This window comes from Ovis aries, chromosome 18, assembly GCF_016772045.2.
Source record: "Ovis aries strain OAR_USU_Benz2616 breed Rambouillet chromosome 18, ARS-UI_Ramb_v3.0, whole genome shotgun sequence".
In the NCBI taxonomy this organism is placed as follows: Eukaryota; Metazoa; Chordata; class Mammalia; order Artiodactyla; family Bovidae; genus Ovis; species Ovis aries.
This window is the reverse complement of record NC_056071.1, coordinates 61,889,055-61,916,546: the sequence shown is the minus strand read 5'-3', so window position 1 is coordinate 61,916,546 and position 27,492 is coordinate 61,889,055. Positions and strand designations below refer to the sequence as shown.

At 54.8% G+C, this 27,492-nt stretch overlaps 1 protein-coding gene across 10 annotated transcripts in view; it reads left to right on the top strand.

The window, feature by feature from the left end:
• The window catches only part of BCL11B (BCL11 transcription factor B), a 101,914-nt gene that overhangs the window by 32,520 nt on the left and 41,902 nt on the right, over nucleotides 1-27,492 (top strand). For 5 of the 10 annotated variants that reach the window (XM_042235468.2, XM_042235467.2, XM_042235466.2 and 2 more), the window contains one exon: nucleotides 8,970-9,185. The exons of 3 other annotated variants lie outside the window; for them this stretch is intronic. In XM_042235468.2, coding sequence (XP_042091402.1) covers nucleotides 8,970-9,185 — 216 coding nt within the window. Of the gene's footprint in view, nucleotides 1-8,969; nucleotides 9,186-9,959; nucleotides 10,058-27,492 lie in introns of those variants that run through there. 2 more of the 10 variants (XM_060401477.1, XM_060401476.1) reach the window with 2 other exon arrangements.

Genomic DNA, 27,492 nt, shown 5'->3' with positions numbered 1-27,492 from the left:
TGCGACCCCATGGACTGTAACAGCCTGCCAGGCTCCTCCGTCCATGGGATTCTCCAGGCAAGAATACCGGAGTGGGTTGGCCATTCCCTTTTTCAGGGGATCTTCCTGACCCAGGGATTAAACCTGCATTTCCTGCATTGGCAGGAGGAGTCTTTACTATTGAGCCAGCTGGGTGGTTCATGATGCCTACCTTCTTCAAATCCGCAACTCCATCTGCACCTGCTGGTCCCTTTTGCCTGCCTGCTCCTCTCGGACTGAGTGATCTCGGGAACCTCCTTGCTGGGGGCTGCGTTGACTTGAAGTTCTTCTCATTGGTTGTGCTGCTTTGCGTTTGTTCTCAAATTCTCTGGGACTCTCACAGTTCAGACTCGGTCCTTGTGATTCCATCGTGCACTCTGTGCACGGCAGAGCCAGTGTTGGAGTTGGTGGGATCTGCAAACCACGACCCCCCGTGAGCTCACCAGTTTGTGAACGAGTGTCAGGATTCAGTATTCCCAGGATTCCCTCACGTGCCAGGCAGAGTGGATGCTGATGCAAAAGATAAACATGCCCTTAGTTTAAAACCCACTGTAGGCACCGAATCTGAAGAATCACTTCCTGGCTTACTTCCCTTCATGTGACACGTGACTTCTGTCTTGGCTGTGGATTCCTCCCCACCCCTCCCCTCCGCCTTAAATGAATGGGGACGTGTCTAAGGCCTGCCTGGCCAAGCTGGTCATTGGACCCTGGCCATCAGGGAAAGAGTCACAGCGTCCTGACCCCAAGTCCCAGATTCTTCCTGCTTGAAATCCGAAGGATCTAACCAGTTTCTGATTTCCACATGTAGACTGAGCTTTTCGGCCAGGGCTGCTTTGTGAAGATACGTGTAGTCGACTGTGGCTCCTGATGCCGCCCAAGAGAAAATTACTGGAGGTTCTTGGATGTGTTGTGTTTCAGGGCAGAAACTGCTCAAGATGGAAGCTGCTGCCCAGCTTCTAATCAGAAGGCCCAGATCAGGGGGAAGGGGCATTCCTCTGCTAGGTATTGGTCGGCTGTTCCTGCTGGCGAGACTCACAGAATCTGTCAACTCGGGTTTGTCCTCGGCCTCTGTAGTTTGCATGGAATACATGCAGACGTTTTAACATGTCCATGTGCTGATGTATGCGTGCATGCGTGTATGCGTGCATGCGTGCATGCGTGTATGCGTGTATGTGTAATCTCTCTGTAATAGATGTGCATGCATGCATTTTTCTAGCTAGTTAGACACATGGTTTCACCTTCTGTTGTCCCCAGGCCTGCCCATTCCAGGATTGTGGGTCCTCCTTTGGCCGACCCTTCCTGCTGAGGTCACCCCAGAGGATTCATACCTGTTTATCTGTGTGTAGCCGGAAGCCATGGTACACAGGCCTCACTTCCCGGTTGGAGGTCAAGTGATTGTCTTTACTGGCGTGCCAGCAGTTCAGAGAGCTCCACAGATTTCCGCAAAAGACAGCAAAAGGGGAGTCTAAGCTGTGTGCTCTTTCCTGCTGGTCAGCCCCGAGTAGTTGGTCAGCTGCCTCTGTCTTACCCCGAATAGTCCTCAGGGTGTGGTTCAGCCTGCCTCCCCAGCAGCGCCTGAAGTCTCCTCTGCTCCCTCACTGGGCCCTTTGGAAGGGCCATCGAAGGTTCTGGAATTGGTGATCTAAGCTCACCAATTCTTGACTCAGGGCGTGGGAAGGGTTTTGCTGCCCGGTGTATTCTAGCTGCTGGCATCTTACGGATATTGGGATTGGAGGCATTGGAACAGTTGCTTTTGGACCTGGCGGGGGCGGGGGGAACCATGTGCCTGCTTCTAATTGCAAGACACAGCTGCTGGGTGGGGGGGGGTGTTCCCTTTTTGAGCCCTGGTGGAGGGAAGACAGTGAGCTTGGTGGTGGGGTTGGGGGGCATGGTTGTTCCCGTCCTCGCCTCTCCCTTTTCTGGGGTCTAGGGAGCAAAAATAGTTGAAGCGGGTGATTCAGCGTGTCGGATCTCAGGAGCGCGCTGGGTGGGTGGTGGGGGCGTGCTCAGCGGGAGGCTGCCTGGCTTGGGGTGTCAGGAGGGCTGTGCTTCTGACCTCGCAGAGGCCGGGTCTTCTTGAGAATGTGCGGGCAGGAAGATGCCCTGAGGTCACTGTGGGCTCCAAATGGTCTCTGGATGGTCCTTGGGGGAATGGCAGTGGATGGGGCTTTAAGCCCAGAGATGTTCTTGCAGGCTCCTCCCTCTCTGCTGCCTGGCATCGGGTACCCACGTTTGTTTCTCTCTAAGCCTGGCCCGACCCAGGCTGCGATGAGGGACTCCAAGCAGCCCCTTCCGCCTGCATTGGGATTCCCACCTCCCAGCCAGGTAGAGGACGCCTTTTTGCAGCATGGGGCCCCAGTAAAGGCCAAAATGGATGGGAGCTAGAATGACCCTGAAGGAAGGCTTGAAACGCAGCTGTGCAAACCCCGTGAGGCTTCATTTCTCCTTTTCCTTGCTTCTTTTCTAAAGGATACTTACCCATGTATATCCCCAAGCCCAAAGCCACGGCAGCCAGGACTCCCTGATGGGTGCTCAGACTCACGTGACTAAATTTGATTTTAGCTAGGAACTTGGGGACTCCCAGCTCCCATAGAGGATTTCCGGGTCCCCCAAATGCTCTGGTGCAGTGACCCAGCCGTGCCTCACACCCACTCACCCGGGGTTGGGGACCTGACCTTAGGCTTGCAGGTTCTCATGGTGACTGACCGCGTCCACTTCCCTTTCTGCTTTGACTTATTGTTACATATTTTATAATGAAACGCAGAACGAGTTCTAGTTTTTGCTGGTTCCCAGAACTTGGTTATTGAAAACTAAGAAAAAGACGTGAAATAATACCTGTAGAGTGAAGGAATTTATCGCCACCCCCCCCCCCCCCGCCCAGTACCCCTCCCTGGGGACCCATATAGCTCCGAAACTGAGTAACAAAGAAGACTGCTTAGACTCTGTCTTGTCTCTTCCGCCATCTGCCCCACTCCCTACCTTGCCCCTTGTTCCTCCCCTAAAAGGAAGACAGAGAAAGAACACAGAAGATGGGAAAGCTAGGGCTTGTCGGGTGAGTACCCACTGCCTGTCTCATTTAAGGTAGCACTCTGCTTCTTTCAAATAGGAAATTGCCAAAATGGATGTCATCGGCTGCTAATTAGATGTATTTTAACTGCGGGATCGTTTTACCAGCTAATACCCTTATTATGTGCTTCACTGTGAACCCATGGTGGAGCTGGTAAAATAGGAGCCTGTGGTCCTGGCAGACAGCTCAGGGAGGCTGTGGGATCCATGGACCCCTTTCCTTCTGTGGCCCCATAGGGACCACGCTGGACTCCGTGCTGGAGTCTGAGTCCACTCGCCTCCCAGAGAGGTCCCCATCTTCCTCAATGACTACCTGCCTTAGATGATTTGACCAGGGCCTCAGTAGAGGAGGCCCTGAGCTCTCCAGGTTGAAGACCCCGAGAATCACACCCTCTCTTGCTTTAGACATCATGGTCCCCTGCTTTGGCCTCGAAGCAACAAATGACCACGTGCTGTAGATAGACCTGGCGACCCCAGGCTGTATCCCCGCCACGAGGTGCCCCAGACAGGCAGGCCAGAACCTCCAGCGCTGGGTTTGCAAGTCTTAGCTGGTCTCCCTCCGTCTCCCCTCTACCAAACCCGACCAGCGGCTCGTTCAGTCAGGTCTGACTCTTTGTGACCCCGTGGACTGTAGCCCACCAGGCTCCTCTGTCCGTGGGATTTCCCAGGCAAGACTACTGGCGTGGGTTGCCATTTCCTTCTCCACTACCGAACCGGAAGGAGTCCTGATTCCCCATCAGGGTTGGAGGGGGGCTGGGCTAGGACCAGAACCAGGATTCTTCAGTGAGAGCGTAGCATTTGACTTCCTGTGGTTCCTCTCTCTTTCTCTCTCCCCTCAACCCCCTCTGCCCTGCTTAATACATAGCTTTTTTTTTTTTTTTAAATCATCCTTAAGACAAAGTAGCTGGCAAAATATTGAAGCGATCCGAAAGAAATGTTTTTATTTGCCTGCGTGCGAATTGGGTTATCTGCCTATCTTGTTTATGAAATTCGGGGCTGCCTTTCCTGCAGTCTGTTTGCCTCTCAAATCTTTCCCGGCTCCCATTTCCATATTTCTGCGTGCATGTTCTTTGTTAATCACTTGGCAAGTGCTTATTTGAATATTAAAAATTTCTTTAATCATCAAAGGCAGGAGCACAGTCTCATGAATATTCATATTTTCCCCCTCCTCAGACTGGTGTCTCGTTCATTACCCTGCAGTAAAAGCCAAACAGCCATCAATCGCCCTCATTATAGGCTCTGGCGTTGTGATTGGCTGCTGCTGCCCAGAGCTTTTTTTTTTTTTTTTCCTCTTCTCCTATGAGCTGTCTTGTACCTGCCAGCAGCAGCCCCCCCACCTCTAAAAAAAAAATCAACAATGCAGGAATAAATTTCTCTGGTTGAAAAACAACTCTGCAAACTTGTCAAACAGTCCTCGTGGTTTGCTGCCACTGAAGTGGCCACCAGCGCTACCTGCCCCCACCTGCAAAAAAACAAAACAAGAAAACCAAACCAAACAACCAGGAAAAAAAAAAAGTGTGTATTGGTGGGGGGGGGGGGTGGAGAAATTAAATAAATAAATAAAAAGGAAGAAACTTGAGCCTCAGAGATGAATATTTGTCAAGAGAGTTGACGTAAGTCTCATTTGCATAATGACTTTGTACTTCTGCATTAATAAAATTTGCATATGAAGCCATGTTAATTACTCCTGATCATGCTTTTTGCATTCATGCATAGTAATTTTCTCCGACTTGTGAGAATTAATGTCTTGGCGTGGGGGGAGGGGGCGCGGGGGCTGTCAGGTCTTGCCAGTGGTCCGCACTCACACACACTCGCTCCCTGTCTGTCTCCCCTCCTTGATCTATGACTCATTTTTGCACTACGGGTAGGAGTTCTTGGCTTAAAAAATGTATCGATTGAGAGGCAGCAGTAGGGAGAAAAATATACATCTCCTGCACCCGTGTGTTCTACAGCCCCTCTTTGCTAGCTAGAGATCTGTAATCCTCCCATGTGGGAAGGGATACGAGGATGCAGCCATGGGAAAAAGGCGAGCCTTCGCCTCGAAACCAGGCTGGGGCTTTTCCAGGCAGTTTTTTTGTGTCTGCCTCGGTCGGTGTGGGCGTGTTTGCCGGGTACTGCGCATGTGTGCGGAGTGAGGGTGGAGGACCATCTGCAGGGACCCCCCTCCAGAAGGGACTTGGTCACAGACTCCCCCTCCGGAGGGAGGCGTTCAGAATCTTCCGGATTTGAAGCTTCAGAAACGTGTTAGTGGTCTTGTTTCTGGACATTTTGTCCCTCCTTGTATGCATGGAGCGAGAGTCCCACCTCTCTGGGCTTTGTGGTTTCGGACATTCAGCCTCAGTTTCCTTGTTCGTGGACAGGAGGTGTCTGATAGCCATCTGATAGAAAAGCTGCTGGGCTTCAACCAGATGACATGCGCAGCCATTTTTGGCTTCTCTTTCCTTTAAGGAAAGTGAACTTCCACGACAAGGAGTGGAGCCAGCAGAGGTCTTATTTCTAAGCCACCTTGGATCCCTTGTAAAGCCGAGATGGCGTCTGTGCGTCCCTCCACCACATACCTCGGTGCACGTGTGTCTCTAACAGGTCCAGAGGGAAGCCGGCCTGGACCTCAGAAGAAAGCGTCTTTTTAAAAGGAGTGACTTGCAGGGCTTTGTAGGGGGCCATCGCTGCCAGGTTGTAGCGGCGGTGGTGGTGGTGGTGGGGGCATAGGGAGTTAGGGAAAGTTCCAGAACGGAAAATAAATGAATGATAGTGACGGTTATTGGGTGTTTACTGGCAGCCTGGCTCTGGCCAGGCGTGTCCTGACCATCCTTAAAAGGCGAGGCTCTGAAACGGTGACTCAGCCCGGGTCACGCGGCCGGGAGATGGCAGGGCAGAAGCCGGACTCCGAGGCAGCGGGGCCTCTGCGCTCAGCGCTTCCTCTGCCCGCCTGTAGGTGCATAGTCTGGTCACAGGGTCTCGAGTGCTCTATCCAGGGCATTCTGGATTCCCTGGCTGCCCTTTGCGAGGTAGCCACGCCCATGGCTGGGAGGTGGTCTGGGACCGATGCTGCGGCCAGTCTTCATGTCGAGCTTAAAAAATAAAAATTGAGATAAGGTTCACATAATGAAAGATACACCAGTTTAGCGTGTGCAGTCGGTGGTTTGGAGTTTGTTCACAAGGCTGTGCAGCTGTCGGCAGTCTCTGATGCCAGAGTGTCTCCATCACCCCCAGAGAAATCCTGTGCTCTTTAGCCCTGACCTCCTTCGGCCTACCCCGCTCCGGGCCCATGACAGCTACTCCTCTCCTTTTCCGTCGTCTCCCTGAATTTGCTCTTCTGGACACTTCCTGTCATCATACAATAGGTGGCTCCTCGTATCATCTTTGGCTTTTGCAGCTTCAGAAAGAGGCTCTTTTGGAGTTCCGCCTGTGGGTGGGGTTCTGGCTTAACCTTCTCTGGGTGGGATAGGGGGACCTTCCCCAGGGCAGAGGGGTCTTGTGAGAGCACCGTGAGGGGCCTCTGTGGGCCACTTAGAATTGGAAGCCCCCTAACCCTTGCTGCGCCCTCCTCTTCCTCCATGGAGAGGCTCCTCAGAGCAGGTGGACTTCGAGGAGGCCAGAAGTCTAATGAGGTCACCCAGGAGCCCCTCTGGGGGCCAGCCCAGCCCCCCCACCCCCGTCCGAGTTGGAGGATGACTTTGCCTGTAGACTCTGGCCTCCTGAAGCCCGACCTTTCCAGAAGGAGAGGGGTGTGGCTGGACCTGCCCTTTGGTCCTTCTTCCCAACCGCGGACACACAGGCTCTGCTCCCTTCGAGCCTAGGACTGGACGCTTGTTACCTGGATGCTCCAGCTGGTTTTCTCAGCCGTGGGAAACGGTGGTGGCTTGTGTGCCGTGGCCTCACCCGGAACCTGGGGGCCGGAAGTTGTTCTTTGCAAGCTCAGGAGGCCCAACTCAGCCCAAGGACCCTCTGGCTTCCTCCCAACCCTCATGGCCCTGCCTCTCAGGATCCTGGGGCACCCTGGTCCCCCCATCCCTGCTGCAGCACCCCTCCTCACCCCCCAGAGGAGGCAGGGCACTTCCACACTTTGGAGACACTCCAGGTTCAAGTCCAGACCTCCCCAAGCCTCAGTCCCCCTCACTCCTGCCCCCTAGATTGGAGGTGGTCTTCCCTGTGGAGCAGGTGAGTCCAGCTCCTTGTGACAGGTGCTGGGCACAAAGCCACTGTGCCTTCCGTGGTGTGAAGGCAGGTGTGGACAAGGATGAGTGTGCTGTCTCCAGTGCTGGGGAGTTTTGGGCAAAGGTCAGGCAGGGCAGGCTACTGGGAGGAGGCCGGTGACCTTTCTTGAGGTTCCTGCATCAAATCTGGGGCACAGCCTTCCGCTCAGCATTTGTGGCTGGAACAGCACACGAGGTCTTGGCCACACGTTCCAGGGCTGTCCTGGGCTCAGAAATGGCTTGGCTCAGAGCCTAGCCTAGCACACTGTCCTCATTGGCCCAGAAGGACCGGGTGTTGGTGCGGGTGTTAAGCTTTGGCCTCTTGGCAGGACACGTGCAGGTGGTCTTTACATGCTCTGATACCCTTGGTCCAAGATAATACCTGTTTTGGAGACCCAGGAGGTACTGAGAAAGAGCCCTGGTTCTGGAGCCAGACAGCCAGCAGGGCTTTGGTGGGTCTGGCTGCTGCTGTCTGCAGTTCTCTGTGGTCATGTCATCAGTTTCCTGGTCTGTGCAATGGGTCTGCTGAGCCCTGCCCCCAGGGCATGCTGGGAAGCTCGCTCATGATGAAGACTGGCAGGCTGCTGGCTTGCAGAGGGTTTGCAGGGCTCTGTGGCTCCCTCGTGATGGCTGTAGAGCGGGCACATCCCCACCCCCTTAGACCTGTGCGGGGCACAGAGCAGCCTGGGGGTGGGGGGGTGAGTCCCTGGCAGAGCCGGCCCCGGAGCCCAGCTGCCCGTCATCTTGTTGATGTTTTCCTCTTGTCTCTCTGATGCTTCCCTGCTCAATTATTTACCCAGGGAATTTGGGCTTCTTCACTTGTGGTTTTGGCAAGGGCTTCACACAAATGTTTTGCCCTGGTGGTCTCTTAGCCATTTAAGATAAACGGCCAAATCAAACGCAGACCTTGCCGGGGAGCCGGGGCAAGCTGTGGGGCTGGGTGGAGACCGGCAGGCCCCTGGCCGGGCGTCGCCGCTGTCAGAAACGGGGAGGTGTGAAGAGGGGGTGCTGAGTGGTGCCAGGGCTCTCTGGGGCGAGAAGGAGGACGGGGTTCAAAGCCTTTGAAAAGACCTTGGAGCTTGGGTGCTGTGTGTTGGTGTCAGTTGCTCTGGGCTGGAAAGGGCACCGGCTGGCCCTCCTCCAGGCGGGAGGCTGGGCAGTGCCCAGGCGCTGGGAGGGGACCACCTGGGGGTGCCCCAGGCTTGCACAGACAGCCCATCCTGACAGAGTACACAGTGGCGGCCTGGGACTTCCTGGCTCTTCCTGGCTCTTCCAGAGGGGGTGGCCCAGATGTGGGGGAAAACAGATCCCCCAGTGGAGTCTGCTCCGGGACACACCAGAAGCCCCCACCTGTGGAGACCAGCCTGAGATCAGGGGTCCTGACCCCCCCTGGGTGCCCCAGCCCCGGGCGTTAGACCTCCCCAGGATGGGAGTCTGGTACCCACATGGCAGCTGTAGCCTCAGGAACCCGTCAGGCCCCTCCAGGCCCCGCCTACTTCCCTGACCCCGCCCTCAGTCCTGGCTGCGCCCCCCTCCCCGCCCCCACGGCAGGGGCTGGCACCCTGCACCCCTTTGCTGCAAGGGTGGCCTGCAGCCTTCTCTGCCCCGGGCCCCGTTCCTTCCACTCCCCGAAGCCCTCGCACAGTCCAGGGTCCGACTGACCAGCCTTTTCTATTGTTTTCTCTCCAGGGCCGTGCAGGCCTGCCCAGCTGCCAGCGATGGCCCCCATAGCTGCCACCTCCTCCCACCCTCACCCATCCGCGATTACTTCGCCTCTGCGCGCCCTGGGCGCTCTGCCGCCCTGCGTCCCCCTGCCGTGCTGCAGCGCGCTCCCTGTCTCGGGTGACGGGACTCAGGGTGAGGGTCAGACGGAGGCTCCCTTTGGATGTCAGTGTCAGTTGTCAGGTAACCGACCGCCGCGGTGGAGTGGGGGGCGGGCTCCCGGGGGGTGCGGGGGTGCCCTGGGCAGGGCTGGCGGCTACCTCTCTCGCAGGTGGGCTGGGGCAAAGGTGTGGGGCCCCAGGGGAGAGATGCCAAGGATGATGACACAGCTCTACGCCGGTGCCCTGGTCCCCATCGGTCAGGAGGTCCCCACCCCCCAAGCCTCTGCCCCTTCCGAGATCTCACTCCCAGCCTCCAAATTTCATCTCTTCCGGCTGTTTAGCTAAAGTTTAATTGGATAACGCTTAACATCTGAGGTTTTCTTCTGCCCTCGCCACTGCTCTCCCCACTCCAGCCACTACCCACCGCCCCCGCCCCGCCCCTCCCTCCAAGACACGGCCAGGAGATGATTCTTTGGTTGTCTGCGTACATCGCCGGAGCCCTCCAAAATGCTGAGTTTCTCTTTGCGAGAATATGTTGCCCATTAACTTTTAGAAAAAGGTTTATCTGGAGGAGCCTTTTAGCTTCGGCTCTGGGACGGAGTGAAACATTTTGGGGTGTGCGGGGAGAGGGGGGGCGGGGCGCGCAGGGCAGGGGGTGGGGCTGAGCGCCCAGCTCCGGGGTTGGCGTGGTCACCTATTACACAGATGGGCAGACAGGGCAATGCAGCCACCCGACCTGTGCTGTTACCTCCCTTCTCCCTCCACAAACAAAACCCAAACTCCTGCTCCTGCCTGGGGCCCCTGGGATGTGCAGGCGGGGGCCCCTCATCCCAGCCTCTCCTGCTTAATATCTCAGCAGAGCCTGATGTAAAAGACACTGAGGCTGCAGGAGCCTTGACGCTGATACAGACATGGGTGGTGGCGGGTGCCCCACAGGGACCAGGAAAGGACAGGGTGAGTGCCCCGCCAGGGCAGGTTCCGTGTGTCCCTGCTTTGGCACCAGGCGTGTTGCTGGCTTTCTCTTGACTCGAGCACTGAAAGAGAGACTTGTGTTTTTTTTGGGGGCAGCTTGTATTTTTAGCTGAAGCTGTCCCAAGGAGTGGCCCCTGTTAGAGATGTAGCTCTGCAGAGGACCGTGGGCAGCCCAGCCCCAGGCCTTCCTGCTGGTGGGATGGCGGCCTGCAGGCTTCAGCGCCCCTTCCTGTGACAGATGCTGATGTCATAGGTACCGGGATTGGGTCCTGAATGCACAGAGCATAGACTGAATCACCCAGGAAGGCATCTGAACAGTTTGCAAAGAGGGCGGCTCCCTGTCCTGAGCTGCCCGGGTGCTCAGGGCGATGGGGCATTCTGTCCCAGCTCCGTGGGTCTGTGCTCTGACCCCTGCTTGCTGAGTGCAGGGCACCTGCTCCGTCCGGGTGGCCATGTGGCTCTCTTGACCTCCCGTAATTCGTGCTGCAGCTGTTGGGGGAGGGGGGTCGTACTGTTGACGGTCAGCCTGAGTGTTCATGACTGGACTTGGTCAAGTTGGTGCAGGAACAGGCTCTCCCTGGCAGTGGAGTTGCCTGGGGCTTGGCTCAGCCTTCCGCTGTGCTTAATCTCTGGCTCTGCTTAGAAGCTATGGCTGAGCATGAGTTAATTAATCCCATTTTACAGATGGGAAAGCCAAGGCTCAGCGGGGGGGCCAGTGGCTGGGCCTGGGCTGTGAACTGGGATTTGCCATTAGGCCGTCTCCCAACAAGGCCGCCCCTCTTCCCGCTGGGCCGTGCGGGCCAACGTCCTGGGGAATGTTCTTACTCTGTCCTGCTCAGCCACAGTGCAGCCCGCTTTCCTTGTAGGGAACATGAACTGAGGGCCTACTGTGTGCTGCCCTGTGCTAGGCATGTGGTGTGCCTTCTTGAATTTAGTCCTCACGGTCGCCTTAGGAGGTAGCTTTCCTGCTCCCACTTTGTGGATGACCCCCGGAGATGTGAGGTATTGAAGCTCCCATCATGCGTTCAATCATGCGTTCACTCATTCTTGTGCAAACCTAGGTGCAGTCACGGGTCCCAGCCCTCCTGTGACCTGCAGTGTGATGGGCCAGGTGGTGGACCGGGAATGGCGACCAGAGGGAGGGGCTGGGAGGGCAGAGGCAGGCTTTGATTCCCGGCTACCCATCCTGCACCCGATTCCCCTTTGGCCTTGGCTCACCTGGCTCAGAGGCCTTCCTGGACTTTAGAACTCGATGCCATCAGGGTTCAGAACTTGTGAGCAGCCCCTGTGGTTGCTGGCAGTGCCGGGGAGTGGGGGCGAGATGGGGCCATGTCTGTCCCTTGGGTCCCTGGGCCTCTCCTGACCTGCTCAGGGGCCGGCTCTCAGCTTCGGACGCTCTGCCCCGATCCCTAGCCCCGGTCTTTCCTCCCTGGGTCTGCGGTAATTAGCCTGTGTGAGGTTGTGCCATCATATTTTCAGATCAGTGTCAGGACCTGAAAAATATCCTATTCCGGTGGTGTTTGTCCCTTTGTGGCTTCTGCCCCTGGCACTGGGCTGTTTGCTAAAGTGTTTTTAGTGCCTGTTTAATTAGTAGTTTGAATGGAGTCATTAAATTCCCAGTAACCCGTTAGGAAGAAGCGGTCCTCTATAAAGACGGAAAGGGGCTTCTGTCCTTAACTTTGTCTTGTTCCTTTTTGGATCAGGATGCGCTGAACCTCTCTCTTCAAATTAATATGGGAAACCCCGGTGTAACCGTGTTCACCCAGGTTAGTCGCATGCCGGTGAATGTATTCGAGGTTATTTATGGAAGGATGAGATTTTATGGGGGAGAGAACCACACAAGTATGTGTGTGTGTGTGTACCTTTCCCTCTGGCAGCACCCTGAACAGCCCTGCCTCCCAGGACCCCAATGCCAGGTCTTCTGATCGTCACAGGAAGGAGAAGGGACTAGGGGTCCCCTTTGCTTTATGACTGTTGACTTAGGGGTGTTCCTGGAAACTGAAATATCTTCCCTGGCAAATTCCACATACGAACTTCTCCAAGGTGCCTGGGGAGTCAAAGGTCTGGGGCTCTGGTCCAGGCCCTGACTCCACCTGGATGGTGACCTTGAATAAGTCATTTCCTTTCTCTGGACGTCAGTTTCCCCCTCTGGCCTTGCCAGGTGGAGCCCGTGGTAAAGAATCGCCTGCCAATGTATGAGATGTAGGAGATGTGGGTTTGATCCCTGGGTCGGGGAGATCCCCTGGAGGAGGGCATGGCAACCCGCTCCAGGATTCTTGCCTGGAGAATCCCTTGGACAGGGGAGCCTGGCAGAGTTGGACACTACTTAAGTGACTTAGCATGCATATATATATTTATGTTTGTATATATGTGTCTGACTCTTGTGACCCCATGGGCTGTAGCCCTCCAGGCGGCTCTGTCCGTGGGGTTTTCCAGACAAGAATCGTGCACTGGGTTTCCATTTCCTTCTCCAGGGCACTTTCCCAGACCGGGGATGGAACCTGCGTCTGGCTGATTCTTTAGCACTGAGCCACCAGGGAAACCTGTGTAAAGCACGCTGCCGCTGCTGCTGCTGGGTTGCTTCAGTCGTGTCCGACTCTGTGCGACCCCATAGACCGCAGCCCCCCAGGCTCCCCTGTCCCTGGAATTCTCCAGGCAAGAACGCTGGAGTGGGTTGCCATTTCCTTCTGCAATGCGTGAAAGTGAAAAGTGAAAGTGAAGATGCTTAGTCATATCTGACTCTTAGCGACCCCATGGACTGCAGCCCACCAGGCTCCTCCCTCCATGGGATTTTCCAGGCGAGAGCACTGGAGTAGGGTGCCATCGCCTTCTGCATGTGGTACATATGTAGCATTTAAAAACCAGGCTCCTCTCTCATACTGATCTTCAGAGCAGAACATACTGATCAGTTTCGATTACTGAGATGCGGGGGTTGCCTGAGTGAGATTTGGCTAGGGTTCCCGAGGTGGGGGTGGGGTTTTCAAAGAACCACTGGGTTTTGGACTCCCAAACCTTTCCCTGATCTGAGGCTTCCATGATGGGGAGGCAGTCGTTAGAAATAGTATCAGACTGCGGAGTGAAGACAGCTTTGTCCTGTATGGCTGTGTGACCTTGGACAAGTCATTTCTACCCCTCTGCCTCCGTTTTGTCACCTGTAAAATGGGGTCATTGAAAGTGTGTTCTGAAGTTTGGATGAGGTCATGCTCGCCAGGTGCTGAGAACAATGCCTGTTGCTGGGCGAGCCCTCCAGACATTCTGATTCACGCTCAAGCAGGATGAATCTCACATCATTATTTCATTACCTGCCTGGCTCCATTTGGAATCTAACTTGAAGCTGGATCCCTAGTTTCCATTCTTAAAGGCATTTAGCCTCTTGGCTGGCTCAGGCGGTGTACCAGCTTTGGGAGGTGGTGAAGGAATCGAGAAACTTCATTGCATATTTAAAAGCCGCAAATGGTCATCAGCCACATTGATTAATACATGCGCGTGGTGAAGTTCAAGGTCTCCAGCAAGAACACACAGGATCCCGGCTCGGGGAAGTGAAGTGTTTGGATTTAATAGAAGGAGTCAGTTGCAGTCATTAGTATATGCTGAAATCACAGGGCAATCTTGTAAAGTTAAATTCAATTTACTTTTCTACTGAAATTGTGCTTGCTGTGTTATTTAACCAGTCTGGGGTTTCTTGGCATGGGTTAAAAGGACAATAAAGATAAAAGAATACCTGTAAGTAAATAGTAGGGTTTCACAGTAGAATCTATCGTTTTTCTCCTCCTTCAATTATATCCCAGTGTTCATTTTGTGTTGGTTTTTATAACTGGAGCCTTCCAATGGGACGCCGTGAAGGAGACCACCCTAGCTGTGGAAGCTTGATGCAATTAATACAGTCTGTCTGGAAAGTGGCCTTATTTCTGGAAGTTTTATGTTAATGATATGGTCTGCGCTTTGCACATTTCATACTAGAACGAGAAGCGAGCCGTAGTTTCATTTCGGACTGGGTTTGATTAACACCGGAGGATCAGTGGGCAGCCACAGGGCGATGTGGACCAAGATGGCAGTGCTCACCAGGTCCCCGCTGGGGCACCGCCTCCATCCTGGGGTGGGGGTGGGTACAGAGGCGCCCTGCTGGGGCGTGGGGGCCTCCATGGAGACCTTGGAGGGAGGGGTGAGTATGGGATGAGGAAGAGAAGTTGAGTGTGGGCACACGTGTGTGGACAGAAGCCCTCTGTCTGGGAAGGTTCCAGACACGCCCTTGCCTTTCTCCTGATTCTTGCTGCAGAGTTGGCATGCCTTGTGGGGTCTTTCTGGGCTCACCGGGTCCCAGGGGCCGTGGGGGGTTAGCTAACTGTTGGAGGAAGGGCTGTCAGGGGAGTTATTAAAAATGTAAAGGGTCATCTGTATGCCCTGTGCTGATGTCTACATCGCTGGAGGGCGCCGGCTATCCCTCCGTCGGTGGTGACTGGCGTCTGCTCCGGTGTCTGTCTGCCGGCTTCCTGGGAGCTGCATGGCTCCCCGGTCAGAGGAAGCCGCCCCTCCAGCCTGGCGGAGGTGGCCAAGGGCAGTAGGGCTCGAGTGGACTCCAGGGCAGTCCCCTGTCCCCCAGAGCTGCAGACCCAGATCTTGTCCGACACCACCAGGCATCAGAGGGGGTTTGGGGGCCAGGAGGGGCCTGTGCTCCCTGGTGTGGGGTGGGGGCTGGGGCACCTACCCGTGTGACTGTCCTTAGATAAAAGGAGGGTCCCGGCAACATCCCCGACTGGAGGCCGCTGCACTGCCTCGCCAGATTCCACTTGCCTCTCCGAGCCGGCCCTTCAGACGTTCTGAAGGCAGAGCTAAATCAAAGAATTCTGTTCAAAATCCGCACAAGATGTTGCTGTTTTTCTGCTCTGACAGGAGAGGCATTTGGAAGTGCAGTTTCTTTCTTTCTTTCTTTCCTTTTTTTTTTTTTTATAGCTGTCTTAAAAAGGAGTTTGGCTGTTTAGCACAGCTGGTGCTCATTACATTATGCACTGGCAATAAAATAGCATGTGTAATTAATTTTTAATGCAGCGCTGGGTGCAGCGCTTTAAAGCTGTTAGTGGATGAGAAGGACCAGCACTGGCCACCGACATCACAGATCTCCGAACAGGGCGGCCACGTTCTGTAGCTTGAAAGGAGATCTGAACGGGGCAGAGGAGGCTGGGCGCCCTCTGCGTGGATGGAGTGGCCCAGAAATGGGTCTGCCTCCAGTGACCGAAGAGTTGAGTTAATTTTTTAATGATCTGGGACCAGGGGTCCTGAGAGATCATCTTACCCAACTCGTTGGTCATCCGGAGGGGGGACACTGAGGTATAGACTGGGGGAGAGGCCGCAGGATGTGCTGTGGCACCGCTCTGTCCTTCCCCCAGCCTCTGCCCACTAGACATCATTGCCCCTCTTGAGTTCATATTGGAAACTGGAGAGGGAGACTCGTCATCTGGCTGAAGCCGCTTGATACGTGCAGTTAGATTTGGCAACTGCTAGAATTTTTGTTTTGGGGAGCCCTGAACCTAGCCTCTTGGACCCCCAGTTTTGCCACCTGCGGTGGGGACCTGCGTCCATGTGTCCCAGCTTTGAGACTTTCTGTCGTTGTCCTTTGATTGCTGGCTGCCCCATCCCTTCTGTGGCTCATCTCTTCTGGGGCATGGATTTATGCCATTGTGGCATAATTAAAAAATTAAATGCCGTTGTGGACACACATCTGTGGAAGAGCTGCAGGCATTGTGGGAGGCTCCAGAGACGGGACCGTGCTTGCTCCTTGTTCTCAAGGTGCGCTGGTGTTAATATGTGACCCTGGGCTAGCTGCTGTCTTTCTCCAAGCCTCAGTTTACCCATCTGAGAAATGGGGACCCTGGAAGCACCCACTCTCCATCCCTGCCTTGGAGGGTCCCCTGATTGGCCTCCATCCTGGGGTGGCCACAGCTGATTGCCAGCATGTGGGGAAGCACAGACAAAGGGACATTTGGGGGGCAGGAAAGAGAAGCCTGGCCTTGGGTGCTCCGTACCCCAGTGACTTGGTTGCCATCTCTTTAGACGTCTGTCCTGGGAGGTTTTCTTAGCAGGAATGAAAGAGGAGGAAGGCCCAGTGCTATCACTGCCCCTAAGACTTGCCACTATGTCTCAGGGGCCTGACAGGACCCAGCACCGTTCTGGGCGCTGTGCGTACCTCACTCGGGCACCCATCCTTGTAACACCTGGAAGGAAGGCAGCTGCATCCTTTCTGTTTTGCAGATTTTTTTTTTTTTTCCTTTAATGTGACATGTGGGAGTTTAGTTCCCCGGCCAGGAATTGAACTTGCAGCCCCTTGTAGTGGAAGTGCAGCGTCTTAAGGGCTGGGCCACAGGGAAGTCCAGCCCCATCCTTTTCTCATGAGGATACTGGGGCTCAGAGAGGCTATGCAAGGCACAAAGGCTCCCACAGCACACAAAGAGCTGAACTGAGATTGGAACGTGGATCTGGCCCCCCCTGGAGTTGTGTTCTGGGCTGTCCCCCCCGGCTTCATGTTGTTGGGCCGCTTGGTGGCTCAGAGGCAGGCGACAGAAAGGCAGGTCACCCGTGGGAAGTCAGGTTGCGTTTGGATACAGTCCTGGGAGAGTCCCCTGGGTCTCCCCTCCTCTGAGGGTCCTGCGGCTGCCTGATCTGGGCTGGACGTGGAGGTCCAGGAGTAAGCGGCCTGGGTCTCTGCTTTAGAGGACCTCGCAGTGGTGGTGGGCGTGGACAGACACTGGGAGGTACACGTTCCTTAAGGCCTTTCTCTGCTTAAGGGAAATTACACAACTGGGCTCGTGGGAGTTGGGAGGGTCTTGGAGGGCCACTGGGATTCTCCTCCTGGAGGTGAGGTGCGGGGTGGGGAACAGACTCCTTCCCAGGCGTGGCCGGGTGACAGATGTGTGTGGGGGCATCCCACTGACCCCGTGAGCCCCCCTGTAGCCCCAGCTGGCCCCCAAGGGGTCCGACTTGTTAGTAACTTATGAAAGGACAGAGTATCGGACCCTCAGACCCCCCATGGGGAAGTTTTGACACTGAAGAAGAGGCCTCGAGCATGGGGGAAGTTGTGTCATCAGATTGCCCTCGAGTTCCTTCTCGTCCTGGGTGAACTTGGAGCCCCGTCTGAGTCTTCCCAGCACTTGAGTTGGCCCAGCCCTCTGGAGCTGGTGGGCGCTGAGACCCCGCAGAGCCGTGTTCCCATCTGTGAGAGCAAGCGGACGGAAGCACACTGGGGTACCATGCGCGCCTCAGGTTTCCACGTGGTTTCCCGGAAGCAATTTCTCCTCCAGAAGAAACCGGCTTTCGTCGTCCTTATAGCTGGAGGTGTTCGTGGCTGCTTTTTTTTTTTTTTGGTGGGGGGAACAAGATGTCCTTGACTTTTCAAACCCGAGGGCCGGGCGGGGCAGAGGAGGGACTGCGTGCTGTACATATTTCACAATCAAACCAAAATCGTCTAAACCATGAAATAAAGTTTATCCAAACATAATCAGGGCTGGCCAATTTAATCCAAAAAGCAGTGGGAAGAAACCCTTGGCGGGCAGGGGTCCCTCTGTGGTGCTCTGCCACCCAACATCGTACTGGCAGGCGTGGGGGGGTGGTGGAATGTGTAGCCTGCCCGAGGCGCCCACTCCCTCCTTGGGGGCGTTATTTAATAATAATCCGAGAGCCCGGGGTGGGGGATGACGTGTGGCCATGTGTGTGGTCGGGCTGGGTTATACGACCACGGTGAGTTCCTCTCCCATCAGGGTGCTTACAGGCAGCAGGGCGCCATCAGGTCACGGCCAGGTCATCATTTCCGTGTGTCCCCCCCCCCACCCCCCAGCCTCAGCCTCTCTGCTGGGGGCCTTCCCACATACTTAAGCATCTCTCTTAGGAAGGTAACCTATTCTGTAGGTCACCAGTGAGGTGACCTTGACCAGAGAGGTAATTTGACTTCCCCACATAGCACAGCTGCTAGAGAGCAGAGGTGGGATTTGAACCCAGGTCCCCTTGGGTGTGGGGGCCACATGCTGCTCTTCTCCCTCTCTGGCTCTGGACTGCCCACCCCGCTGGCCTTCCACCTGGCAGGTGTGAGGGAGAGGGGCAAGGTAATGAATCAGGGGAGCTGGCTGACTGGAGGACCTGTGATTTATGGTTTTAACACAAGGGGTCAGAGGGCTCGGAAGTTCTTCTCCAAGGAGGTCAGTGTAACAGTGGAGTCACTCCCTGCAGAGACGGGAGCAGTTGGAATCTTTTCCTAAGCCCAGACATTTTTAATGATGGCCTTTTGTTCACGAGAGGTGAGGAAGGGCTGGTGAGACCAGGCCCTTGGCGCCTGAGTCGGCCTTGGAGCCACATGTAACCAGTGTTTCCTGAGGCAGGCGCCCTCTTCGTGAATTTCCTGGTGTTTTATGAACCAGCATCGAGCTTTTTCTCACTTCCCTGGTGGCTCAGTGGTAAAGAATCCGCAGGAGACACAGGTTCGATCCCTGGGTCAAGAAGATTCCCTGGAGGAGGAAATGGCCACCCACTGCAGTATTCTTTGCCTGGAAAACTCCATGGACAGAATAGCCGGGTGGGCTCAGTCCATGGGGTTGCAAAGAGTCGGGTGCAACTTAGTGAGTGAGCCGGCATGCATGATTCTGTCTTGCTTTAACAGCAGGGAAACCATGGCCTGAGGGCCCGCTGTGTGCTCTGGGCTGTGTATAGCCGTCTCCACCGATTCTTTCTCACAACAGTGTGAGGCTGTGTGTGTTGAAAATATTTTTTAATTATTGTGGTAAATGACACAAAGCATGAAATTTAGCATCTTAATGATTTTTAGTCAAGTGGCATTAAATCCACTCAGCTTCTTCTGCTACCATCACCCCTATCCATCGCAGGCACTTCGTCACCCCAGATCGAAACTCTGTGCCTGTTAAACGCTCACTGCCCATCCGCCCCCTCCCAGCCCGCGACCGCCTTTCACTCCCCCCTGTCTCTCTGAACTTGGCCGCTCTGGGGGCCTCCTGTGAGTGGAGTCACGCAGTGCTGGCCTTGCGGGTCACTCAGCACCGCGTCCTCAGGGTTCCTCCACGTCACGGCCTGTGTTCGGATCGCCTTGCTTTCTATTTATCCTTTTAAATTTTGCTTTACTGGAGTGTAGCTGATTTACGATGTTCTCTGAGTTGTGGGTGTCCAGCTAAGTGGTTCAGTTGTACGCATGACCATACCCATTCTCCTTCTGATTCTTTTCCCGTATGTGTTACACCTTCCTGTTGAAGGCTGAGTCATACTCATTGTGCGGGTGGACCACAGTTGAGCCATTCATCCTGTGATGGACACTGGTTTATTTCCACCTTTGGCTACTGTGAATGGTGCTGCTGGGAATGTGGGTGTGTGCGTAATGGTTGGAGACCCTGCTTTCAGGGTGGTGAGTACCCAGGGTGGAATTGCTGGATCACATGGTAATTCTGCTCATTGAGGAAACACCCACCTGTTTCCCACGGCGTCTGCATCCTCTTACATTCCCACCATCAGTGCTCAAGGGGCCCAGCATTTCCACCTCCTCACCTGTAGCTGACCGTTGGTTGGGGTGTATAGCTGAGGACTCCAAGCTTCAGGGATGTGGACACCAGCTGGCCCAGCTTATGAGGTTAGAAAGCCTGAGAGTCCGGGCAGGAACCGGCCTCTGGACTCAGACTTGGTGCCTGCGGCTGTGGTCCTGGGCCAGTGTCTTCGGTCCCTCTGAGGGTCTCTAACGTCCCTTGTAAAGGCTTCCCCTCAGCGGCCCCATCTCCCCGGCGCTGCTTTTCAGCTGTCACTAAGCATTTCGTTAGCTTGAGCCTTGGGGGAAGAAGATTTTGCAAATGGACAGTTTTCGCTGTCCTTTCTGCTGTGTCCTCAGGTCGTTGCTTCGGGTTCAGGTCAACAGGAAGAGCGTGTATTTAGGGTGGGGGCCCTTGGGGGCCAGGGAGAGCTGGTTGGTGTCTGAGGGTCCCCGTGGCCCCTCTCTGAACCTCTCCTGTCTGCAGGGGGTCATCATCATGCCAGCCTTGCTGGCATGGGAGGGGTTGAAGAACAGGCATCCTGAGTTGGACTATGGGCAACTCCCTGGGTCTGCTCCTCTGATCAAGAGGCCTCGGGTCCTTGTTAAAGGGGCAATAGTGAAATTGTTAGTCTCTCCGTCGTGTCCGACTCTTTGTGACCCCGTGGACTGTAGCCCGCCAGGCTCCTCTGTCCATGGGGATTCTCCAGGCAAGAATACTGGAGTGGGTAGCCATACCCTTCTCCAGGGGATCCTCCGGACCCAGGGATCGAACCTGGGTCTCCCGCATCGCAGGTGGATTCTCTTCCTTCTGAGCCAGCAGGGAGGCCCTGGTGGGATGGGGTGGGGGTTATCACGCAGAGCTGTGATTGCTCTCTGCGGCCCTAGGGTTGCTGTAGCAAATGACCACGGTCTGGGTGCCTTCCAACAGCAGGAGTTGGCTATCTCACAGTTCTGAACGCTGCCAGTCCACAAGCATGGTGTCAGTAGGGCCGCGCTCCTTCCAAAGGGAAGAATATTCCAGCTTCGGGGGCTCCGGGCATCCCTTGGCTTGCAGCCGCATCCTTCCTGTCTCTGCTGCTGTGGTCACGTGGCCTCCTCCTTGGGATCTGTCTGCTCTCTGGGATAATTAAAATGAAAAGGGCAACTATCATTGAGCCCACCCGGATAATCTGGGATGATGTCATCTCACATCTTGAGCTTAATTCTGTCTGCAGTGACCCTTTTCCCAAATAAGGTCGCATTCACAGATTCTAAGGATTTGGTTAGAAACATCTAAGGACGCTTCATTTCAGGGGTGGCCATGTAACCCCTTCCCGGGTTGTGAGCCCCTCCAGGACAGGAACTCCAATCGGTGCCCTCTGTGAACGCCCAATGCCTGGCACAGATTCAGGCACAGGCAGGGCACCCCCCAAAAGCGTGGTGGGTTGAACTTGGAGCTGACCGCCAGTGGAATGATGACATGTTCCTTTCTCCAGGAGGTGATGATTCTCCGACACGGTCCTCTGTGGACAGCACTCCGACCTGCGTGGTTTATGGAAGGCTGTGTGCCCCTTGCCCCCTGCGCCCCCCCAGTTCTGGCCTCATGCCAATTTAGAACGCACGTATTAACACAGAGGGGGTGGCTTTAAAAACTAGTCTACAATGATTGTTATGAGAAAAAAAATTAGTAGAGTTGAAGAGAAGCTAAAAATAGCTGGACACATACTCGCCTATAATCTTATTATTTATTTTTTTAAGAAAATACAATTATTTTTGTACACCGGCTCTAAGAAGCCAGGAGTATTTTTAGTGTGCATCTTCTAAGACGTCCAGCATCTTTTTAGGAAGACGCACGTGTGTGATGTCATCATGTCAGGCTGCAGGGGCCTCTGGAGCAAGGCGGTCCATGGGGGAGTGAGAGCATCGGGAGCCTGGCCGTGTGGCCGTGCGTGCCTCTGCTGGGAGGATAGTCCCTGCGGGGCCTGACTGTGACCACACCGGGTGCACCGGGAGGACTGACGCTGGTTCAGCTCTGGGACCAAGATGGTCAGGGCGGTGATGATCTGGGTCTGAGTGGACCTGCAGGAATAACCAAGACATTAGAGGGAAAACGTTCCGTGGCTTTTTCAGTTGGAGCCAAACGTTGCCTCATGTAATTTTCTCCCTGGTTTTTCCCATTGCCTCTGCCAGGGTCCTGGGGCCTGGCACAGACTCCGTAATAGAAGGCCCTGAGTGTTTGTGCCTCGGTGTGTGTTTGTGTGTATGTGAATGTGTGTCATTGTGTATTCACGGGTATGTGTGTATTTGTGTACACGTGAGTGTTGTTGTTTAGTGCTAAGTCGTGTCTGACTCTTTGAGACCTGTTGGACTGTAACCCACCAGGCTCCTCTGTCCATGGGATTTCCCAGGCAGGAATATTGGAGAGGGTTGCCATTCCCTTCTCGGGGGGATCTTCCCGACCCAGGGATCGAATCTGTGTCTCCTGCGTTGAGAGGCAGATTCTTGACCATCTGAACCATGTGGGAAGCCCTATATGTGAGGGTAGATAAGTGTACATGTGTGTGTTTATATGTGAGTCTGTGTCTGTACGTGCATTTGGCTGTACATATATGTGCGTGTGTGTACATGTCTGTGCGTGTGTGTGTGTGTGTGTGTGTGTGTGTGTGTGTGGTGGCATGGAAACACTGTCAGCATAGAACAGGGCCCTCCCCTGAGCCCCTGTTCCGCCCAGGACCGGGTGTTTATGTGGAGACACTTCTGATTATTTTTCCTCCCTGAACTTTGCAGTTCTTCCTGGATTGCGGTGTGTGTGATCAAGTTTCAGTGCTGAGGCCCGCTGAAGCCTTTGAGGGCAAGTCTCTCCCCGTGGATGAAGTGCCCTTCTTTGGGCCTAATGGAGGAGACTGTGTCCCCAGCCCCACCCCAGTCTCAGAGGGAGCCCAAAGTTCCCAGTCCTGGGAAACTTGGCCAGTCTGGAGGGTGCCCCATCCAGGAGAGCGTGCTGGGGTGAGGGGGGTGTTCAACTTTGCCCTTAGAGAGCTGGGCTCAAAGTCCTGACTCTGTTAGGGGTGCTTTGCTAAACGCTCACTGTGGGCTCCATCCTCAGTATCCCTCAGCCCAGCCCTGCAAGGAAGGCAAGCTGTTATCCCATTTTACAGACTTGGAAACCAAGGCGAGTCTGACTTCAGAGCCCTTAACCACTTGATTAGACTTGAGAACCGTCCTTGCTTTATCAATTCTATACTGCCTTCAACTGCAGATGGTATACGAAAGGGGGCGAATAGTAGCAGGTATTACTCTACTATTTTTACTGTTGCTGTAACTAATTATCACAAGGCTTACCATTGCCGTCTCCCCGGGTGGAGGGACTCCAGCACCCACACGGCTTTCCCCCGGTGGCCGAGTCCCGCCTCCTGTTGTCTCTGGTTTCCAGTGCAGTGGGTGCTCTTCCCTGGCATCACTCAGTCCCTACTGCATCTCCCCCTCCTGTTTCAGTCTGTGTGTATTTGAGGTCTGATAATCTCTCTCCTCTAATCGAGATAATGAACACAGTATTTCCAGAACCGCTGCACTAAAAGTCAAGTGCAAAGCGATGGTTTTCATTTCTTGTTCTCTCTCTTTCTCTCTCTCCTCATATGCATCTCTGAAAGGAGGCATTGGCTGAAAGCAAACAGCTAATAACCTATGGATTTATGGAGCCAGCGCGAGCCCAGCTTAATAAGCTTTTATACCTGGAACCAGCGTTCTGTCTCTTTAAGTTGAGACTCCAACTTGCTTGGTATTTTACAGTGCCTGGTTTCATTTATGCTGGAGCCAGACTTACTATGTGAGAGCCGTCCGCATGCTGGAATTAGTCTTAAGCTTGCTTCTGTGGCGTTGCCAAATTCCATGTTTGTGTTTTATTTAGAATTCTTTTCACGGCCAGCCGATTCTGTTCCGGCGCACACAGGCGCTCTTGCGCCCCACGGAGAAAATAAGCAAGCTTGCGTTTTCCTTGGCAGAGGCCGTGGCCACAATAGACTGTGGTCTCCGAAACATTTTTTAAAAGCTATTTTAACCCATAACAGATGCATAAAGTCGGCACAGGCATGCCAGTTTTCTTAGTTTTAATTAAAAAATAATTACAGTCTAATGGGATGTAAGTGACACATTTGGATGAATGGTGGGTGACATTATCGGCAACTTATAAATGAATGCCTCTCCCCTGGCCCGAGCAGAAGTGAGGAAGAGTTGGGGAGGGGATCTGGGTATCTACTGTCCATTGCAAGGTCGGGGCAGGGGTTTCTGTTGGGTCCTGTGGAAACCTTGGTGAGTGGTGCGCAGCATAGAGAAGGGACCCTTGGCTGCAACTGGCCAGGTGACAGAGCTGCCAGGACGCGGCAGTGAGCATCTGAGGATCTGTGGTATCTTGGAGCATCCTGTGTCTAGTCATGCTTGATGGGAAATTCTCACCTGCAGGGCTTTTCCTTGTTGTGAGCGTGGTACTCAGGGCCCTTCTGTGGTGTGATGGTGGTACTCGGGTGCTGTGGCCTCAAGCCAGCTCCCTTGATCTCTCCTCCCCTTCAGGAACCATTCCTCAGCTAGAAGCTGTGGGCATGGGGACCTGCTGGGGCCATGTAAATAAGAAAATACAGCTGGGATGGTAAAGAGGCAGGATAACAGGGGCCTGCCAGGTACCGCTGCTTGCAGAAATCTGCACCCCAGATGCTCACCATGGGTCCAGTTTTTCCGTAAAACTCAACGCTCATTGGAATCTGGAGCGGAGTTGGGCCGGTCTGGAAGGTCCTTGGGAGGCAGGGACATTGTGGGTGTGGGCACAGGGACTGAGCCAGGAGGGAGGGGTTGGGCGTTTCTCCAGCTTCTGGTCATGGAGGTGGGGAATCCCACCTCCACTAACTAGGCAGCTGGTGGGTGGTGACAGGTTACTCTGACCTCGGAGCCCTGGTCCCATCGGCCCCTGTTGGGTGTGAGGACCAGCGTCAGGCAGTGGGAGTGGGGGCAGGGGGTTTGGGGCTCTGTCTCCTGGGAGCCGGTGCTGCTGGGAGGACGATGCCTCGGGCTCCAGGCACTGAGCCCTTCCATCTTCAGGAGGTGCCGGGAGCTGCTGCATATGGAGCCCTCGGGCATCAGGAGGAAGATGCCCTTGTGCCCGTCGTGCTGGTGGGCAGCCTCACGTCCTGCCCACATGGGGCGCTGGGCCGGGGGCCCTCCCTGTGCAGTGTTGCCAGGCGCCTCCGGGCGGGCCAGCCTGAGCAGTGCCTCCGAGACGGGAAGGGCTTGGTCCCCGCCACCCCATCGAGTTAGGACCTGCCTGGTGGACCTCAGACCGCACCCTTTCCTCTGACACCATGGCCTCTGCCCAGGCCCATGGAGGGTCCACCCGCTGGCTGACGGTGGATTCTGGAAGACGGGGAGGCTAGGGGGGGGTGCCGGCTGGGGAAATCTTTATTTTTACTCTCGAGGTGGCGGTACTTGTTGTCAGCAGAGCAAAATGAGTGTTTCTTAGACAATGTTTCCCGGAGCCCAGATTCCTCAGAAGTGAAAATTAAGTTCCTCTATTAAATCATGAGTCATACCAGCCCAGATGAGAGTTGCTTTGGCGTTCCTCGAATTTTTGGAAGGGAAACTCGCATTCACGTTAATCCTTTCAATTACACCTTATTGCTGAATAATCCGCCGGGCGTTCTGCATCGCAGCCCTCTGCCATCTGATCACAGTCGGGGCTTTGCAGGCGGCACCTGAGCGGAGCAGACCCGGGGCCCCTCTTTCCCTGGGTGTGGGCACACCTAGGTTGGTGCAGCCCTGCTGTTCAGCGCTCCAGGGCCTCCTGCGTTCCTGGACTCATTGCACACCCTCTGCGAGGTCTCGGGGATCTAATTGCTGCCAATGATTAACGTCCAGTTGAAAAGATTCCCTATCTTGTCTGCTTATGTGAATTGGAAGCAGATGGGTGTGGGGTACAGTGGACTCCTCGCTCTGGGCCTGGCCCTGGCACAGAATCTCAGGGTCCCCTCTCCCTCATGTGTTTCCTGCTCAGATGGTGGGTGCAGAAACTAGGCTAGGTTTTGTTCCCTCTAAGAAACTGGTCTTGGGAATTTCCTGGTGGTCCAGTGGTTAGGACTCTGCTCTTTTACCCCTGGATCCTGGGTTTGAACCCTGATTGGGGAAGTAAGATCATACAAGTTTCCAAGCGCAGCCTTAAATAAAAAAGAGAAAGCAAACAAGAAATTGGCCTTTGGATTTGGTATCTCTTTCCTGGGAACTTCCAGTGTCTTAAGTCCTAAACCCAGGTGGAGAGGTGTCCCTGGAGGGAAGGGGTGGACCCAGAGACTTCTTGTCTGCACCCTACTTTGGGGGAGCAAAACCAAGGCAGGCGGGAAGGATGGAGAATGCAGTGAGGCTGGGGTTAGCCCCCCGGGCTGTGGTCTCCTGTGCTGCCCACCTGCTTACTCTCTCACCAGGGGCCTGGGCAATAGGTGGGCTGGCCTCCAGCCCCACATGTAGCTTGTGGGAGCAGGGAGGGAGGGAGGCGGGGTCCCCTGGGGAGTCTCGGCAGCCTTGCATATTGAAGAAACCTGAGATTTGAGCCCTGTAGGATGCTGCTGTCAGACCAGCCTGGAGTTGCGTTTCTCTGGCTTGGGTGCACCACTTGAGTTTTTGGAGATTTAGTCTTTTTTTTGTGTGTGAGGGGTCCATCCTGCTTCCGCTTCCCTTTCTTCTGCAAGGTGCTCCAGCCCGCCCGCTGCTCAGGTGAACCCCCGGGTATGAGGACAGTGCTTTGGGACACATCTGAGAAAGACCGAGATGGAAGGGGATGGGGGAGACGGACCTGAAGTCAGTGACCAGGATAGGGGAAGATTCTTGCTTTGGAATTGGACATGGAGTGTGGTTTCTTAAGTTTGGAATCATCGCATCTTTTGGGGGATGTATGTGGTGGAGTAAGAGTGGGCACAGGTTCAAGTTCATTTACCTCCGTCAAGTTGAAGTTTCCTGTTTTTATGAGTAAGAAGAAATGTAGACCATGAGAAGCACAGGCTGGAAAAGCAGGTTGTTTATCCATTAAATTTCCCAGAAAATAAACAAGGGTTTAGAATGGAGGTACCCACGGTGGAGGACGCAATTGGGGGTTAGTGTTTGAAGAGAACCTCTGGGCTGGAGACGGGCTAGCATGTCAGAGCCTCCGGACCCAAAGCAGCAGGTCTATTTATGTTAGGAAAGTCACCCTGGGGAGTAAGGGCTGTAGACTTGAGTATCCAGAAGGAGGCATGTGTGTGTGCAGGCAGGTACACATAAGCATATGTAAACGTGTATCCACGCGTGTGCAGGTCTGTGTGTTTGCATGCGTGGATGCATGTGCATGCGTGTGCATGAATGGTGTGTCCACTGTCCACCCTGAGATCCGTGGCCAGCTTCTCTGGTGCTTTGCGAAGGGCCAGGAAGCAGTGAGAGAAACACAGGACCAAGAGGGAGTGAGGTGCCCAGATGATGCCCTCGAGCATGACTGCAGGCCCTCTTGGGGACCCTGGATCTTTCTCTCCTGGTGCACGCTGGCCACCCTGCTGGTGCTTTCAGGGGCAGAGCTGGGTGAGCAGAGAGCCCTAGCGGGGTGTCTCCAGGCGTGGGCTTGTCCCAGCTCTGCCCCTTGCTAACTGGGTAATGGTGGCCCTTTACCTCGGTCTTGCAGCCTGGGTTTCCTCACTTACTGAACGGAGGTGAGGGAGTTACCTAGGTTCCAGTGTGTGCGCGGTGCTTAGCACGGGGCCTGGCACTGAGGCCCCAGGAAGGGCACCTTTGCGCATCGTCCTAGGACTATCATTGTCATTGTCGGCAGAGGGGAAGGTGTAGCTGGGCTGAGGGAGGGTGTGGTGATGAAGGCTGGACCCCTGCCCCGGAATCCACCCCCATGCTGTGTGTGGAGACCCCAGGC